The 18057-nt window shown below is 60.0% G+C and overlaps 1 protein-coding gene across 2 annotated transcripts in view; it reads right to left on the reverse strand.

The window, feature by feature from the left end:
- The window catches only part of SHANK3 (SH3 and multiple ankyrin repeat domains 3), a 46477-nt gene that overhangs the window by 6014 nt on the left and 22406 nt on the right, over positions 1–18057 (reverse strand). The window contains exons 17-21 of one of the 2 annotated variants that reach the window (XM_081058383.1): positions 17786–17866; positions 13880–13903; positions 10745–10875; positions 10099–10183; positions 3643–5878 (exon numbers count right to left, since the gene is read on the reverse strand). In XM_081058383.1, the coding sequence (XP_080914509.1) occupies positions 3643–5878; positions 10099–10183; positions 10745–10875; positions 13880–13903; positions 17786–17866 (2557 nt within the window). The remainder of the gene's footprint in view (positions 1–3642; positions 5879–10098; positions 10184–10744; positions 10876–13879; positions 13904–17785; positions 17867–18057) is intronic. The other variant, XM_081058384.1, reaches the window with a different exon arrangement.

Genomic DNA, 18057 nt, shown 5'->3' on the forward strand with positions numbered 1-18057 from the left:
CTGCCTGAGATCCAGAAGGCGTGAGCCCACAGAGGCCAAGACACGCAGGCACTGAGAAGTACGGCAGGAGGAAATCGCTGCACCTGTGTGTTTCCAAAGCTACTTCCTGTGACCCTTTCCCCATAAAACCACAGGTGACAGACCGTAAAACTGAGTGGCACAGTGACCTCAGGCCACAACCATGGGGCCTGGAAGACAAACGGAACTCAGAGCAGATGGGCAGTCTGGGGTCAATGTTCCAAAAAGCCAAAGGCCCTGGACCTTGCACCCCAAACCAAAGAAGGCACCCGTACAGATGAGCCGTCATTTCCACAAGTCACTGAGCTTCAAATCTGTGACATACGGGCAGCTCTACTTGCCCAGAAAGACCTCAGGCAGCAGAGCACATGTGGCTGGAGGACACCAGGGCCTGGGCTGAGCCATCAGTGGGGAAGGTGGGCGGACAGGGGCGGGTCTTGGAGGATCAAAGGAACACATGGGGACCAGGGACAAGGTTCAGAGGTGTGACGCTCCAGGTGGCCGTGGCAGCTGCCCTGGGGCTTCTGCCAGGAACAGTGCCAGGAAGGAAACTGTCTCGAAAAGGCAGCAGCAGTAGCACTGTGGTCTCCGAATGAGAGATTAGTGCCATGCTCTGGCCACCAAGGCCACAGGCACGGCTGACTCAGTAGCACAGCCCTGCTCAACTCCCGCCTGAGGGCAGTGGGCCCCCAGAGGGCCGAGGTTTCTCCCAGGTCTGAGGGCGGGAGGAAGGAAGTGTGAGCAGCAGCAGAAGGAAACGAGCAGACGGAAAGGCAGCCAGAGAGCTCGGCTCACACAGTGGTCTCGCAACACGCGTGCACATGTTACACATGCCTGATAATAAGTGTCAGTCTACAGAAGGAGCACGTCTTGTGAGGGCGTCACTGTGCACAAACCCAGAGTCTGTCACCAGAAGGGGTTAAGGACAGAGGCTCCAGATGACAGTGGGCAGAGAGAGGACAGAGAGCTGGGCTTGGGGTCAGACAGACGCCAGCACTTACTGGATGTGGCGGATCTTGTTAGAATCCATTTTGTCATCTGGAAAATGGAGACGATAGGACTGTGCAGCTAACAGAATGGGTGTGAGGCTGTGAGAATGAAGGGGCTGACAGGACAACCTCGTGTAGGTTCCAGCACGAGAACGCTCTATCATAACCTAGGGGCCGCTGAGGGCCTGGGCACGCACGGCGGCAAAGACGGCACTCGCTCCAGCAGTGCGCCCACCGCGCAGCTGTGCACAATGCGTGTGACCCTCACCATGCACAGGGAGGAACAAGTGGCTCGTCTAAGATCACAGAGCTCAGAGGCCACCTGCTGAGGGCAGCAACCCAGGGCCATCTGACCCCAAGCCAAACAGGGAATGAAGTGAGTTGCCCACCTTGGTGCGGCCAGGTCACAAGGGACATCTGTTCTAGGCTGTCCAGCACCTGGCACCTCTGGTCACAGGGCCCAATTTTCCTTGGAGATTCACTGGGGGGGCTGATCCCGTGCCCGGTGCCTGCAAGTGACCCAGACCTGGCCACTGACAGCCCTGTCTCCCTGACCACAGTGACCAGTTCAGGGAAAAGCAGGGGACCATGTGAAGCCAGTCAGATGCTGGAATTTTGCAGGAACGACTCGGTGAGAGAGGGTTGCTTTCCAGGAGGATGCGAAGGCCTTGCCCTTCCCGGCCTGATGCCCAAGAAGGAGAACAGGCACAGGGTCCTGGCACGACCCAGAGCCAGGGGACAAAGAACTCCTCAGCCTGACAGAGGAGGGATGCTGAAGACGACAGCACAAGGCATGTCCAGACAGGGGCGTGCTGGAAGACGCCTGCCCAGTAATCAGCTCCACCGGCTCTGGGACTGCCCCAGCCATCCCGTGGAGCCAGCAGAGCGAGTGACAAGATCTGGGCTCACCTGAGCCTGACTATGGGGGCTCCACACCCAGTGACCCTGAACGTGTGACTGTCCTGTGGCATTTGTCCTGAGACGCCTCCCTAGGCCTCAAATCACAAAAGACAGCACTTGCACTGAGCGTCATTCTTTCGTCCGTTTAGCAAACGTTTATTGAGGGTCTGCACTGTGCCAGGTGTTGTGCTACCCACATTAAATGGCTTTAATTTTCACCAGGACCAAGGGGCACAGAGGAACAGAGGGCTGGCAGGGGCAGAAGCAGAGAGGATGGGGACTGGCTGAGGCTGGATCCAGGAACCCCCACCCCCCCAGGGTCTGGTCCTACAGGGACCTGGGACTCAGATGGCTCATCCCAACCGGACACCACTTGTCACACCCAGTAACTTCCACTCTAAGGGCTCTTTCAAAACTGGGAACAGAGCTTTCGAACTAAACTGTGAGTTGGAAGAGGTAAAAAGGGACAAGGGCCACAGAATAAGCCCCTGGATGACAGCTGGAGGGCCGCACTCCTGGACCACTCAAGGGGCTCTGTGAGGTTCCCCAGCACCCACTTATCTTTTGAGTCCTTAACTGGAAGAAGGTAGACCTGAGAAGCCCTCGTCAGTAACAGCCAAATCTCTCACTGCTTCCTAAATTCTGCCTTCCAAGTGGATATGAAAGAGCCCTCCACATGGGTCCTCAGGGCAGCAAGAAGGAGTCAGGAGGTGGCACCCCACACACTCCCCCCAAAGCCAGAAGTGGGGCCTAACGGGCACGGAAGGCAAAGGCAGTTTGAAAGGGCAGACAGGCCTGCCAGGGGCGTGACTAGCTCTGCCTCAAAGCAGCACACATGGGCAGGAACCAACTCTCTCATCAGCATCCATGGAGCGTACAGGGTTCCCCTCTGAGGGTGGAGCCTTGGGCATGGGGTCCTCCAGGGACCAGCCCAGGGGCTCCGGAAACTTCTGCCCGGCTAGACCATCCCCTCCCCCCATTTCCAGGGCACAGTGTGGTCCTCTCAAGTCTCCACCCTGGGAAGGAGTTAGGAGAGCAGGACAGATGGGTTGTGGGGTGGTGGGGTGGTGGTATGGAGAAAGCAGGAGGCCAGATGGGGTGCCAAAAGGTGGTGTGACTTCCATCTGAGATTGGCTTTCTAACACACGTTCAAAATCACAGACAGGAGTCTGTTTCAGGGATTCTGAAGCGGTGCTGAGAGAGTGATGTTTCTGGGGCAGAAAGTAGAAATTGGCGTGGGTCCCCAAAGGAAAAGGAAGCGAGGCAGAAGGCAGCTACAGAAAGGTGGCACCAACCACACAGGGCAGCCACGAGGCCCCAGGGAGGATGGGGGGAGTGCCCAGGACCACAGAAAAGCCAAATAGTTGGGGAGTGGGTGCAACTCCAGAGTGGGCCCCAGAACGACGCATATCGGGCAGGCAGCTTTGGTCGGGAGCGAGAGTGGGAGCTGCAGGAACCCCTGGTTGGCCAGCCTCCAGGCTCACACCCTGCCTGGGTCTCTGATGGGCGCTCAGCTCCCTGTCAGCACCCACAGGGACGGAGAGGACAGAAGCCCTGGTGTTTGAGACCCCAGAGCGCCTTCTGTCTCAGACAGACACAGCAAGGCCAGATCAAGGACAGAGAGGTGGATGGGGCACGGGGAGAGGACAGGGAGGGGTGGGACAGAGAGAGCCATGGCTGGACAGGGGAGGCCCGTGGATGTGGGACAGGACCCTCCCCTCACCACTCTGCTCACCGAGCTGCCGCGATGGGCGACTTCTTTGCCGGGTCCAGCAGGCCGCCCAGGCCGCCGACGGGTTCCTCCCCCAGGGAGCGCGTGTCTTTGTTCAGCTGCTGCAGGCGGGAGCTGAGCTCACTGATCACAGTTGGTTTGTCGTCTTCGGACCCGGGGAGCCCCCGGCTGTCCATGGGGTCCCCCCACAGCTTGGACCTTCTCTGGAAGAGGTAGCGAGGACGAGCAGGCCCAGCGGCAGAGGCGGCGTGGTGCTGCTGGGCCATGAGCTCACTGTCCGAGGACTGCTTCAGCAGAGGGTCCCTGAAGGTCACCGGCCCCTTCCCCAGTGGGGACTTGAGCTTGGGCTTCGGAGGCACTGGTGGCTTCTCGAGTAGAAAAGTGTGTCCATCAGCGAAGGAGGTGTGGGTGTCAGTGAGCTCCCCGCTCTCGGAGCTCAGGGTGGACATGCTGGACACCGTGGAGATGGTGCTTGTGGTCTCCAGGTGGGGGTCGCTAGAGCTGCGCGTGTCAGCCTCCTCCACCCCTGAGTCGGCTGCAGACTCAGGGGCGGGTGGCGGCTCACTGCTCGGCTTCCCTGAGGCCGGGCCTGGCACCGTGCTGGGTGAGGGGCCTGGGCCGGGCAGTGGGGTGGCCAGCAGCACCCCATTGGCAAACTCTTCGGGGGGTGGCACCAGCCCGATGCGAGCCAGCTCCTCTCTGGTCTCCTCGTCGCTGGACGACAACTGGGCAGGGGGCAGGTTCACTGCAAACACCAGCTCTGGCTCCTCCTCAGAGCTGCCCTGGCCTGGACCAGCGTCTGTCGGGGTGCTGCCAGGGGGCTGAGCCCGGGGGCTAGGCAGGGGCTCTGCCACCACGGCTGACTGTGTGGGTGCAGGGGCCAGCTCCGGGGTGCTGGGGGGCTCCTCTTCGGGCCCCAGTCCACTGGGCCCCTGCCCATTGCTGGTGGCATGTACAACGATGAGGCCGGCTGGCCGCTGCAGGGACGTATCCAGGACACTAAGGATCATGGACTTTTTGTCCTCAGGCGACTTCCGCTCCTCCCGGGGAGCTTTCTCCGGCTCCCTGCGAGCAGGCACGGGGACCCAGGCTGGGCTCCTCGGGGAGAAGGCTGGGGAGGCCAGGGCCCCTCGCTCAGCATCGCGGGCTTGAACGTCCACAAAAAGAGGCCCGGAGCGGTCAGTGTCAGGGCTGTGCACGGGCGTCGGGGACCGGGAGGGCGTCTGGGAGGCCAGTGCCCGCTCGCGGGCTGCCAGGGCAAGAGCCAGGGGCGAGCTGGGGTCCAGGGGTTTGCCGGTGAGTGGGTGGATGAAGGTGGAGCCGGAAGGCCCAAGGCTTGGACCGCTGACCAATGGCTTCAGAGCAGAGACAGGGGAGGGCAGCAGCAGGTCGCGGCCGGCGGTGGCGCCGGCGCCCAAGAGGCGCTCGTCGATGGAACGGGAGGGCTGCAGGGAGGGCAGGTCGGCGCTGGGGGGGCTGCCCTCGATGGCTCCCACCGACAGGAACACGGTGGAGCGGCGCCGCTCCTCCAGCCGCCGGTCCTTGCCGGGGCCCGGGCCGCCAAACCCGAGCCCGGGGCCGTCCCCGGGGCCGTAGTCGAGGCCGCTCGGCCGTGGCCCGCGGTGCGTCGGGGAGGGCTCGCGGGCGAAGCTGCCGCCGCCCGGGCCCGGGCTGCCCACGGCCAGGGCCGCGCGCTCCTGTGCGTCCTCCACCTGCAGCTGCTTCACCAGCGGGCTCTTGCGGCGCTGAGGCTTGGATGGCGCGAAGAGGCTGGCGCTGAAGGCGCCCAGGTTGGCGTAGGGGCTGTCGGGGCCCGGTGGCCTCGGCCGGCGCTTGGCGCGCTCCGGCGGGGTGGCCGCGGGCGGGGGACGGGGCACGTCGCCCGCCTCGGGCGCCGAGTCCTGCAGGATGATCATGGAGCGCGCGCGCTTCTGCCTCTCCGGGTAGGGCAGCGGGCCCAGGGGCGCGCCGGACTCGTACAGGCCCGCGGCCCCCGCGCCCAGGCGCGCTTCCAGGCCGGGCTTGAAGCTGGAGCGCACCGTGTCATAGGCGCGGCCCGGCGGGGGCGGCGGCGAGAAGGCGGGGGGCGGCCCCGAGTCCAGGTAGTAGGGGGCGGGCGGGGGCGGGGGCGCGGTCTGCGGTGGGGGCGGGATGCCGCGGCCCTCTCGTGCCGAGTCCTGCATGGACGTGCTTCGCGGGAAGCGCCCCTCCAGCAGGGACGCCAGCTTCTCATCCTCCCCTGCGGACAGAGGCCCCGGTGAGACCGGCGAGGTGCTGGGACCCGTGCCTTCCGGGGCTCCCTCCGAACCCAGCGCGTGCCCTCCGCAGAGGCCGACCCTGCGGCGACTCCATCCCAGGGCAGCCGCGTTGCCGGTCGCAGTAGTTGCCAGGACGTCCCTTATAAATCAGCAGGGAGACGCTAGCCCGACCCGCAGGACGGTATGAGAGCAGGCGTGGGGGCTGGGATTGAAGAGCAGGAGGCACTCGGGGAGCCGGGAGCAGGCGATCTGAGCGAGACCCCCAGGCTGGGCTCCTCCCTGGCTTCTCAAGACCTGCGCCCCAATCCCCGTGGTGGTTCAGGAAGGTTCTTGCGAAACTTGGGAGGTACCAGTTCACCTATAGGGTACAGGGTCCCACCAGCGGAGGCTGTGAGAAAGGACCCAAACTGACTCCCCAGGTTGGGGCCAAGACCTGCCCAAGCCCCGGGACGTCAAGAGGGCCCAACGGAGACACCCGAGCATAGGGGCAGCCCCCAGTGACGGGGACGGAATTGCAGAGGAGAGCTGGGGAGCCTGTGCAGGGCCTCCCACCCAAGATAGCATATTGCAGAACCACCAGCAGACCAAGCGTCACTGGACGGCCTGGCAGCCCCCAGAGGCAGGAGGAAGGGAGATGGTCAGAAACGAGGGGGATTCTCCCACAGCAGGAGCGATGCTTTGTGGGTAAGGGGACTGCAGGACTGTGGCCAGTGGAGCCCAGCCTATGGCAGGAGAGAGCGGACGCCCAGGAGAGGGGTGTTTGGTGCAGTGAAGCCCAGAGCCACGTGGTTGGGACAGGACCAGGAGAGGCTGCCAAGAGGCCACTGCAGTTACCCTGACATGCAGTAAGGTCACGTGGGAGGGAGGACAAGGAGGAGGATTAAAATGGAACTGACCATTTTAGGCTGACCACCTAACTTGGTTCAGTTTTACTTCCTATTGGCTGTGTGGCCCCAAGCCAGGTCCTGAGCGCCTCTGAGCCTCGGCTCTCTCGGGGGCACAACAGACTTTTAAAGTGAACCCCACTCTGCCTGCCTTGTTCAGACGTCATTAGGGTCTGAGCAAGCAGGGCTGGAGTGCTCAGGGCCGTCTTCCTGCAGCCTGGCTAGAACCTGGCAGGACACCTCGTGGACACCTGTGCTGCAGGTATGCTCCCGGGCCCAGTCCGGGAGAACAGCTGAATGGCTCCCATCTACACCTGGCCTCACTCTGGGCAGGGCTATATTTTTATGAACTCACCACAACGCAGCTTTCCTGCCCCCAACCACTCCTCCTTTGGCCAGCAGTGCTGTCACCAGGCCTCCCACATCTCTGCGTCTCGTCCTGCACAGAGCTCTTGGATCCCCAGTACAGCAAGGGTGGGCTTTTGTGCAGAGGCTTTGCTGTGTGGTGTTCTTTAACCTCCTGGCACTTCCGTTTCCTCATCTCAGGGGATGAGTGAACCGGCACCATTACCACTGAGCACAGGGCCAAGCAGCCCAAAGTGGCCCAGGTGCGTGGCTGAGGTCGTTGTCATCATCGTGAGGTCTGCCTTCCACCCCCACTAGACACAGGGCAGTGCCTGGCCTCTCTCGGCTGCACCCTGTGCAGCAGATAAACTCCCGACAGCCTGTGTGTCTGCCACACAGGGAAGGCCGGTGCCCCTGGGGGCTGCAGGAGGTCTGGCGTGCCAAGCTCTAACTTGGGGTGAGGACAAGTCACTGGCCTTGGGATGAACTGGGGTCTGTCCTGCTGCCATCTGGGGAGGGGTGGGGCCCTCTACCCTGGCCACAGCAGCGAGCCATTTCCTCCGTACCTGCTGGGCTGGCCCAAGGTGCTGGCCCTGCGTCCACACACAGGAGCAGCCTGTGGGTGCAGCCCCTTGGGGAGCCTCGCTGTGGCCTTGGAGGTAAGTTCTAGATGATCCCCATGTTTATGGGTCAGGTATCCTGAGGTTTCAAGGACTGAATCGTGTGCCCCGGACCACACCGCCAGGACAAGGGGTGGGAGCCCCAGAACTGTGACATCAACATTCGTGTTGGCAGTAGGCACAGGTCAGGGCAAGGCGGATTGAAGACGAGCCCCTCTGAGCTCGCCCATGGCCCAAGCACAGGAGGTCTGGGAGGAACGAGTGTGGAAGAGCTGCAACCCCCACCAGGGCCCGTGTCCTGTTGGGCATGCACTTAGGTCTGGACCCGTCAGTCCTGGGGCTGGCTGTGGCTGAGGGACAGGCCTGGGCAGAATGAGGGCAGGTAGGCCACAGTGAGTGCTGGTAGAACCAGGTCAGAAGGAGCAGACACAGATGAGGAGGAAGCAGGAGAAGACCCCAAAGCAATGAGACCACAGAGGGTCCGCTGGTGGATGAGGGTGCTACCTGCTCTGTACAAGGCCCCATCTGATCAGAGGGATGGACTAGTAGGTGGAGCTGGCAAGAGGTCATGAGACCAGAGCTGTGTGGTACAGGAGACACGGAGGCCAGGCTGGGTTGCAAAGGTGGTAAGAAGGCAGACCCCCGATTTGTCTGGGGAGCAGAGAGTAAGGAAACCATGCAGGACACCCAGGGTTTAGGCCAGGGATGTCGGGGTGGAGGGAGAGTGCCTCTCGGCTCCAAAGTAGTTGCAGTGTCATCTACCTTTGTCCCCACACTCCCACCTACAGAAATGACCCACAGAAGCCCAAGGACCATGCCACACACAATGGATGGCAGTTACCAGCAATTCACCCATCATCTTTCAGAAACCCCCCCCCACTTCTCCTCCATGTCTAAGCTCACCCCTCACACCAGGCTTCCATGACACCCCAGTGTGGTTGCTGCCCCTAGTCATCTCCACCTGTACATGCTCCTTCACACTCACCATGTAACTGCTGAGCTGAGCTGCCTGCACACGGGTCACCTCTCCCAACTGAGCCCCCACACCTGGCCCAGGGTCAGCCTAGAGTGGGCACCCATCATCTGGGGGCCTGGGATGAATGAGGCATTGAGGTTTGGGCAACTGGTTGGCCAGATAGGTGAACAGAAGACAGGTAAGGCAGCTGTGTGACCTTGGGCAAGTCATTTGACCTCTGCCTCTGTTCCGTCACCGGTACATGGGGGCACTAGTAGTGTTACTTCCGCAGGGTTACTCCTGGTATCACAGGAAGCAGCGAGCATAACACAGCTGGACTAAGTGCTGAATGGGCATTTACTGGTTCACAGATGACAGCTAGAGTGAGGTGTACATGGCTGGATGGATGACAGGTGGCCGGATGGACAGAAAAGCAAACAGGTCTGTGGGTGGATGGACAGGTGAACAGGTGAGGGGGACTGGATGCCTAGAGGAATCAGCAGTGGGCAGGGCTTGTTAGATGGCCAGGCCTAGGGTCAGAGAGGAAATGACCACGTGTGGGGCGTGACAGCAGCCGGGTGTGATGAGGTCCCCAGGAAACAGGTGCAGAAGGCAGAGACTAAGGACACGGCCTTGAGAAGGATCCGTACTGGTGGGGGAAGAACTGGGCAGATCTCACTAGAACCGAGGGGAGAACTGGGAGAAGTTTCAGAGACCAGGAAGCAGCAAAGTCAAATGCTGACTGAGTCAGAAGGGGGGGCTGCTCAAGTGTCCCCTGGGGGGGAGTCCTGGCGAGTCTGGGGAGAGCGATTTCAGTTTTAGGTGCAGAGCAGGTGGGGGATGGGAGACAGCAAGTGCTGGTGACTCCAGAGCAAACTGGCTGTGAAGGACAGGAGAGGTACTGAGCGACACAGACAGGTTCAAGAGGAGGGTAGTTTTAGAACCAGAAACAGGGCATGTGCTCAGGCATCCAGGAGAGAAGACAGACGACTCAGGGATGGGATGCTGGTGTCAGCGGGAGGAATGAGAGGGTGTGACCACAGGATGGGAGCAGGTGGATGGGGTGACCACTGAAAGCGTAGTAGTGCTTGGGTGGAAGCGTCCACAGGATGGGGAATGGTGGATGGACGTATGTGGGGAGACTCAAGGGTGTGTTTCAGAAAGTATTTCTGGGTTTGGGGAAAGGCTGACCCCCACCTCATGTCCACTAACACATGAGATTCTGGGGCTGGGGCCCGGGAAGGCAGGGCTCTGAGGTAAACTGGAAACCCAGGTGAGAGAGGGGAGGCAGAGGGTCCTCCCGCCCCAGCTCCACCTCATTCCTCCCGGCTGCTTCAGCCCCCGGCCCAGCCCCGCCCCACTCTTCCCACTGCGTGCAGCCCCCAGCCCAGCCATACCTACAGACTTGGTCCGTGGAATGACTTTCCGCAGGGAGCCCGGCAGCTTCTCTGGGCCTGGGAGGCCCTGGCGTTCAAACAGTGACTGTGGGAGTCAGGGAGCGTATAAGGAGGTCCTAGGGCCCTGGGGCTCCCAGGTGCCCACCCAGCCCCACCATCCTCTTCCTGAGCCTAAGATCACACCCCCATGCACTAACTCCAAGGGTGCAGCTGCTGTGGTGCCCGCACAGACAGCAGGGGCACAGCCGGTGGGGCCTGGGCACTGCTGTGTGGGGCTGCTGCAGCCATGGCCACAGCAGACCGGCCCTGGGCACCACCTGCTGAGGCTGGGGCAGCAGCTCAGAGGCACCACGTGGGAGAAGTGGGCTGGGGGACAGGCACACCATGATGCGGCATGAACAGGGTGCTCTAGCTGGTCCTGGCACAGAACCTGCGTCAGGCAGGAGGCACTGAAAGAACCCAACGCATGTCCAACTGAGGGCATTCAGGGGGCTGATGGCCCCCAGTGTCTCCAGGCGAGGCTGTGGGTCCTTCACAAGCACACCTGGAGACCTGGAATGGGGTACAAAAGACGGACCCCGCCCCAGAGAGTGCCCCGCCCAGCGTCCCCCCCCACCCACCCACGCCCGCCCCCCAGGCGGCTCACGCTGATCTCCGCCGGCGTGATCCTCCGGCTGGTGGGCCGCTGTTTGACGGTAGCAGCTCTCGAGTCGGCGTCCGCGATGTCTGGCCTCAGTGTGGGCTCTGCGGCAGCCGCCAGGACCTCGTCCAGTTTCTCTGCACAGCCAAGGAGGCGCTGTCTCAGCCGCCAGGACCTGGAGCCCACCGCTGCCCTGCAGCCACACCGCTGCGTCCGCCCCGAGCTGCCGAGGCCCCTGGGGCCCAGCTCAGAATCCTCGGGCCCCAGGCATCCAAGCCCCTCACACAACAGAATGCGGACCCCGTTCCAGCCCGCCTCTGCGTCCTCAGGGAGGCTCCATGGGACCCCACGGACCCATCCAGGAAAAGCCTGACTGACCATTGGAGGACTGGGGCAGGGCAGTTGCAAGCCCAGGTCTTGCTGAGGATCACCGTTTCCCGTGCCTTTCATTTCTGTCCTCAGCACAGGGCACGACAGTGTGTCCCACTACACCAGGACGGGCCCCAATGTACAGCCGAAGCCCACAAAAGACATGAATAAGACGGAGGAACTGCAAACTGCGCAGCGCCCCGCTAGGGCCCCAACACAGGCTCTGCGCAGACCAGGCCACAGAACCTTCATCCAGGATGGGGGGACCGAGAAGAGGATAAGGGGGTAAAGGCTGAGGGGCTTCCGCTGGCCCCTTGGGAAGCGGTCGGGGAGGGGCAGGAAGACCAGACTCAGCCAGCCTCTCAAATCCATTATTTATAAAGCTTTTCTGTTTTTAAATTAAAGCAGTTTGATGCTTTTAAAAGCAGTTTTTAATCATTAACATGACTTGGTAATTTTGCTAACCAAACATGTGTCTGAAAGCTCTCAGCTCTGGTTGGATGACTGGGGTGGGTCCACTCGGCTCCAGCACATGGGGCGCAGCTTCAGTGTCCACCTGGCTGCCACACTGACCCTCAGCAGCCTCGCCCACTCCCCCCGTCAGTCAGGATCCAGACCCCAAAGCCCTTGCCAACTCTTAGGGGCTGTGCCAACCCTGGCGGCACGTGTCAGCTCACCCTGTCCCTTCAGTCTCCATGTGGGAGAACTGTGGACGGCCACTGCCACCTGCCCAGCAGCTGCTGTGGGGAGGAAATAAACTCCTCTGAGTAGCGGGAGGCCCAGACCAGACCCACCGCGTACGCTGACTGTCCTGGCCTAACATCTCTGTGACATTGTTTCCTCATCTGATGGAACAGGCATAAGTGTCATGAGAATCGGCACCGACAAACGAATGCTACAGCTGTGCCTGCCGGACACGGCCGCTCCCGACCCCAGTGCCTGCAGGCCTCCAGTCCCAAACAGCTGGTGCCCTTCCCTGGGGCCTGAGCACAGGAGCGCAACACGCTCCAGCGCACCAGCAACACGTGTCCATCCAGCCCATCTCCAAGCCCCCGGGCCCGGGACCAAGGGCAAGACAGGTTCGTGCAATAGAGGGTCCTTGATTTGTAATGAAGTGACTGCCCTTTGGAAGCCAAGGTCACCAGCACCACCTGTTAAGTCCTTGTTGACTTCCGGGTTACAGAGCGCTACTGGGATCCTGTGCTCTCCGCCCACGGCAGCCACATGAAGACAGTGCCACCGCCCCCATTCTACCCAAGAAGCGCTAGGAGACTGAGTGCCGGGATCACAGGCCCAAGATGAAGACATCAGACTGGCATGCAGGCAACACGCCCACGGGTCTCGGGGCACCAGCTCACCTGAGCTGTGCAGTCAGAGGCTGTGTCTCTGGGCCCAGAACTTGGCAGAGATCCGACACAGCGACCTTGTGGGGGTGGGGGTGGCGCAGCAGTGCCCAGGCCGGATGAGAATTGTTTTCAAGGAAGAAAGAACCGAGAACTCTGAAGGCTACAAGCCAGTGAGGGCAACACCAACCCCCAACAGAATCAGGGAATACCTTCTGAAACAAGCTCTTTAGACACTTAGAGGAGAAAGTGAAGCCCATTGGGAAGCAGGTCTGGGCACCTGCCTCACGAACACAGCTGTCAGGACACGACGTGTCTGCGCACAGGCAGACCCACTGTCTCAACAAGAGGGGGCGAGGGCCTACGGGGCGGAGACTCGCCTGTCACTGCCCCTACCCTGGGGGAAGCGTGCAGGCCACAGTACAGCACCCTGGGAGACCCGCTAATGAGCTGAGGACAAAGCCAGTGTGTTCCAGAAATAGCTTGTGTGCCAGCCTCAAAGGTGTGCAGCCAAGTGTCCCTAGAGGGAGACCTCGTCATTGGTTTTAATGCCTGAAAAGACACTAGGGAAAGCACTTCACGTGGGACAGAACTCACAGGGCTGCAGGTCGTGCAGGAGAGCATGGGCTGCAAGACGAGCTAAACAGCGCCCGGCGGGCCTCAGAGGGAGGGACGCATGGGCACCAGGCACATGGACAAAGGAGGGACTGCAATCACCCCGGGCTTCTGTCTGGCCCAGACTCCTGTGCAGGAGGTGGACGAGGCTGGTCGAGGCCAGGCCCCAAGTGCTGGACCCGGGTCCAGGCCCAGACTCTGTCCCCATATGGATGCTGGCGACCAGGGTGGACACACGGGTAGGAGCCTCGGAGGACTTGGGGGCTGAGGCCTGAAGGAAGGAGCGAGAGGTGCTGAAGACAAGTCCGGACAATGTTGGGCAGGGCTGTGGGGCCCAGGCTCCTGCTCGGAAGGGACTGTTCACACTGGGCTTGACTCCGAAATAGACCTGACACCAGGCAGAGGGGGCCCCAGAGCAGCGGCAGCAGGAAGCAACACAGGGCAAGTCAAGCACCTGACACTCCCGCGCCCACCAGCCGTTGCCGCCTTCCACGGTCACCATGTTCCACAAACAAGTGCCACAGCTAAGCTCTCTGGACCCCCTCCCCGGCTCCAGGCTTCCACCAGCCGCTGAGCCCCAGGGACCATGACTGAGCCTCACTGTCACATCCCCAGGTGGCCACATCCCTGGGAACTCCCTGTCTCTCTCCAGGTCCTACTGTGCCCCCACCAGATCCCAGGGAGAAGGTCACCAAGAGGGTACAACCCAAGCTCCCAGACCACCGGGACTGCAGCTGGAACCTCTCACACACCAGCACTTCCCTGGATGGGGTCAGGCGAAGCTGGGGCTCTGGGGACACAGCAGGTGACTCACCCCCTTTCCTTCTCCGAATGGAGGCTTGGAATCAAGAAACAGAGCAAAGGGGGTAAGAGGCAGGCTTCGTCCCTCAGCGCCCGGCCCCCTTCCCCAGCCCTCCCAACCACCAGGACCTCCCAGATCCCCACAGCCCCAAACCTACACACCCCCCATCAGACCACGAGTGGCAAATACACCCCAATGCCAAGTTGGTACACGGCTTGAAATACAAGATGGAAACAACCACAAGCAGGGAATGTGTTTTTGTGTGTGCACACACACGCTTCTGCAGTCCACTCACATGTGCACACATGCTCACACACACTTGTGCACGTGCACACATGCAGACACGCACGCCCACTCCAACACGTGCACACATCTGTGCACATCACACGTCTACATGTGTATGCCCAGTCCAACACGTGCACACACATGTATAGCCACAGGTGCACATGCACATCCACACGCATACACACACATATGGAGACATCCATGCACAACTAAACCATATTCAGTTCAAATTTTTTAGAGGAAAGGCAAAGCCCACAAAAACCAAGTTCTGAGGCCACTGATGGCTTCCCCGGTCACTCTGGGGCCTTCTGTGCAGTGTTTCTGACAAAGGGCAGGGTCCTGTGTTCACCAGGCCGCGGCCAGTTAGACTACACACTGGCATGGCAGCCATCCTGACATTCTCATCACAAAAGATAAAGGGACCCAGAAGTTCCAGGTTTATCATGGGAAAGCAGACGCACAGAAGGGGCTTCGGACCCTGGCCTGGGTCCCCACTGACCTCTGCAGCCCAGCGCACCCTTGTTGAAGCTGAGTAGGTGAGCACGTGGTGACCAAAGGCACCACAATGTAGGAGGGCACTGGGCGTGCTCTGCCCTCCTCCTCCTGCCACCTGTGTCAGAAGGGTCCCTGCCCGGACCCTCCCTCAGGGACCCTTCCTCTCCTTCCCATTTCTGCCAGCCTCCTCAACCCTGCATTTTACGGGCGCCACCTCTGCTCACACCATCCTGCCCCAGGGGCCCTTCCCTCCTGTCCCCTGCAGGACTGTGCTTCTCCCCGACCTTGTCAGTGGCAAGCAGCCACCCTTGCCACCTGGTTTTTCTGTCATCACACTTTTCTTTCCAGCTGTTGAGGCCATCTTCTCTCTAGACTACAGGACCCTGAATATTCCACTAGCTCTCGACAGTGACACGCACCTGACACAGCAATGAGGCAGCATGTCTCATTTCTATATTTAAAGGTGCAAACGCTGGATGGTGGGCTGCCTTAGGAACGTGGGGAAATCCTTATGTGGCCTGGCTACCTCAAACCAGGTGTTTCTCAAGAAGGTTGGCAAGTGGGCTGTCCCCTGGGCGTGGGAGTGGCTCCCCACCCCTCAGTGGAGCAACGGCGAGCCAGTGCCCAGCTTCAACCAAACTGTGACCTGGCTCAGCAGGAAGGAGGCTCTGTGCTAAGCTGTCCCCTCGTCATCCTTCCGCGCTCTGCTCAGGAAGAGCCGGTGACGATGATGCTGACCTGAGGTCCAAGACTGAGCCCCTGAAGACGAGAGCCACGCGGCAGCAGAGGGGACACCGACAGGGCAGAGGAGGAGGCGGCGCAGCTGCTCACCAGTTTCTTCAGACAGCAGCAGCCCAGAGGCCCTGGGTCCCTGGTTACAGACCCAGGCTGCCCAACCCCTCTTCGTCCCTTCTGAGCGTGGGGGTATGATGGCCTCTGGCAGGGGACTCCCCCACCAGGCCCAGCTGCCTAGCAGGATGGGTCCATCAGAGTGAGGCATCAGCTCCCAGTGACAAGCCTTAGACCCTTGTGACCCTGGGGTCTGAAGTGCGCTAGCTTCTCTCCCTCACTTGTGAACAAGTGGGCTTAGCTACCTGCAGAACTGCCCACCAGGTAGAGAAGCATTTTCACATCAGTCTTTGCAGTCATTGTTCCATTGTCTCCTAGGATCTACTGTCCTGGTGACAAGTCTGCTGTCCGCATAACCATCCTCTCTAAGTCAGCCGGCTTTCGCTGGCAATTACGATTGCTTTTGTGTACGATGTTGTGAAGTTGTACTGTGAAATTCCAGATGAACACTCGTTTTTTTATTTCCTCCCTTGGGACTTACCCTTCTTCACACTGGAGCCTCACATCCTTTTCAGTAAATTCTTAGCCGTTTCCTCTTCAAACATCACCTCTTTCCCAACCTTTTAATTCTTCCCGTCTGGGACTCCCATTAGGCTGGGATTTTCTCACCTGTCCTCCATACCCCTTATTGCCAACTTGCTCTTTTGCGTCTCCTTATCTTTCTCTGCTTTTTTTGAGTAATCTCCGCACATTTGTCTTCTAATTCCTATTTTTCACTACTGGGTCTGTGGAACAACTAGTCACACTGCAGCAGAGGAATCCTATTTATCCCAGACACAGATTTTTTAACTTCAGTGGTTACACGTTTTCACCTTTTGTTGTTTCAATAACAATTCTTTAGGGATCCTTTTAAAATTAGCTTTTACTTTTTTTTTTTTTTTTGGTATTGTCCTGTTCTTTCTTTATGAGTTCTGTTATTTCTCTTAGATTTCATATTTAAGCACCTTATTTTGTCTTTTTCATATTGTCTTATGATTTCCAGTTCTATTGATGCTAACTCCACTTCTTGAGCTTGATTCCAGCTCTCACCTCTCATGGGTCCACAATCACATCTCTCGGCTTTATGGGGCATCAGAACCCCAACCCCCAGACCTTAGACTCGAGGTCCTGCCCTGAAATACAGAAGCACCAGCTTCCTCTCACTCTCTTGGCTCTAATTTCTCTCATTTTTGAAACCTGGGGAATTCTTCTTCCTTTGTTTGGAGTTGGCAATAAGTTTTTAAATTTTTATTCTATTCAGTAGACAATCCTGCCCGTGTCAGCCCAGTTAATGTTGGTAGCTGTCCTCCACATTAAACAAAAGCGCAGTCAGGCATATCTGCTTCAAAGAGGGGAGGCTCAGCCTGTGGCCAGGACAAGGTCAGGGCTCAGCCAAGGACCAGGGTCAGGGCTAGGTCCATGAGTAAGCTCAGGAATAATTTTAGGGGGCAGGTAGGGGTCCTTTCTATGGCTGTGTTGTGGCTCAGTCTGGAACCAGGCTCAGGGCCTTTCTGTGGCCAGGACTAGGTCAGAGCTCAGCCCAGGACTGGTGTCAGCCTTCCTTCTATGGCTGAAGCAGAGCAAAGTCTGGGACTAGGACTGGGTTTCAAGTATAGAAGGACAGAGCACATGAACAGTCACGTGTGTTGGGACATGCTCACGGTCATGTATGTCAGGACATGTCATATATCTGCACATACCTATGATCAGGCTATTAACAGGCATGTATATGGAGACACGCCCGATGAGGCCACTGTTAGTCGCTGCGGCTGTGCCCACACGTGCCTGTCCAAGCCTGACACACTCGTGTGCCTGCTGCAGCTCACGAGGGCCTGTCCCATCCCTGTGCCAGTGACACTCACAGGGCCCTAAGGGGTCAGCAGCCCACTGTGACCACCTGCTTGCTCATGGTCAAGCAGGTGCTGAGAGGGTAAAGCAAATGCCAAATGCCACAGCCAGTGCCACACAGAGCGCAGGGCCCTCCTCCTGCTCTTTTCTTACTTGGATGAAATGAAGGCGTGAAGTCAGACTGGAGAGCCACGGGCAGCACGTGCACACGCATGCAGACACGGGTGGGCCAGGCCCTGCCCATCAGTCCTGATTGTCCCACAGCCCATCTCCAGCCCCCTGACCCTCACCCCACCGACACCCGCCCTCCTCCCACCACTGCAGCACCCACCCAATTACCTGTGACCCGTCATTCGTCTGTCCGTCCGTCCTTCCTCCCGACTCGGCCTGGCCGCGGCGCCAGCTCCCCGCGCCTGGCCGCCCACCCCGGCCGTGTGCCCGCCGCCCGCCCCCGCAGCTCACCCAGTTCCTCGAGCTCGGCTGTCATGGACTTGGAGCGCAGGGTCAGCGTGGTGCTGGGGGCCCTCTTCGGGGGCTGCGGGGCTGCAAAGAAGAGGGAGGCCTTGGACCTCCTGTCCAGCAGCGGGCAGCGCGGGGCGGCCAGCTGCAGGTGCCACTTGCGCTCCACCGCCTGGATCTCCTCGTACTCCCGCGAGGACGAGTCGCACTGGGCCAGCATCTTGTTCAGGCTGCGACTGGACGCAAACTTCTTCATGGCGCCGGGCGCTCGGGCG

This window comes from Rhinolophus hipposideros (genome assembly GCF_964194185.1).
Source record: "Rhinolophus hipposideros genome assembly, chromosome: 9".
Classification (NCBI taxonomy): Eukaryota; Metazoa; Chordata; class Mammalia; order Chiroptera; family Rhinolophidae; genus Rhinolophus; species Rhinolophus hipposideros.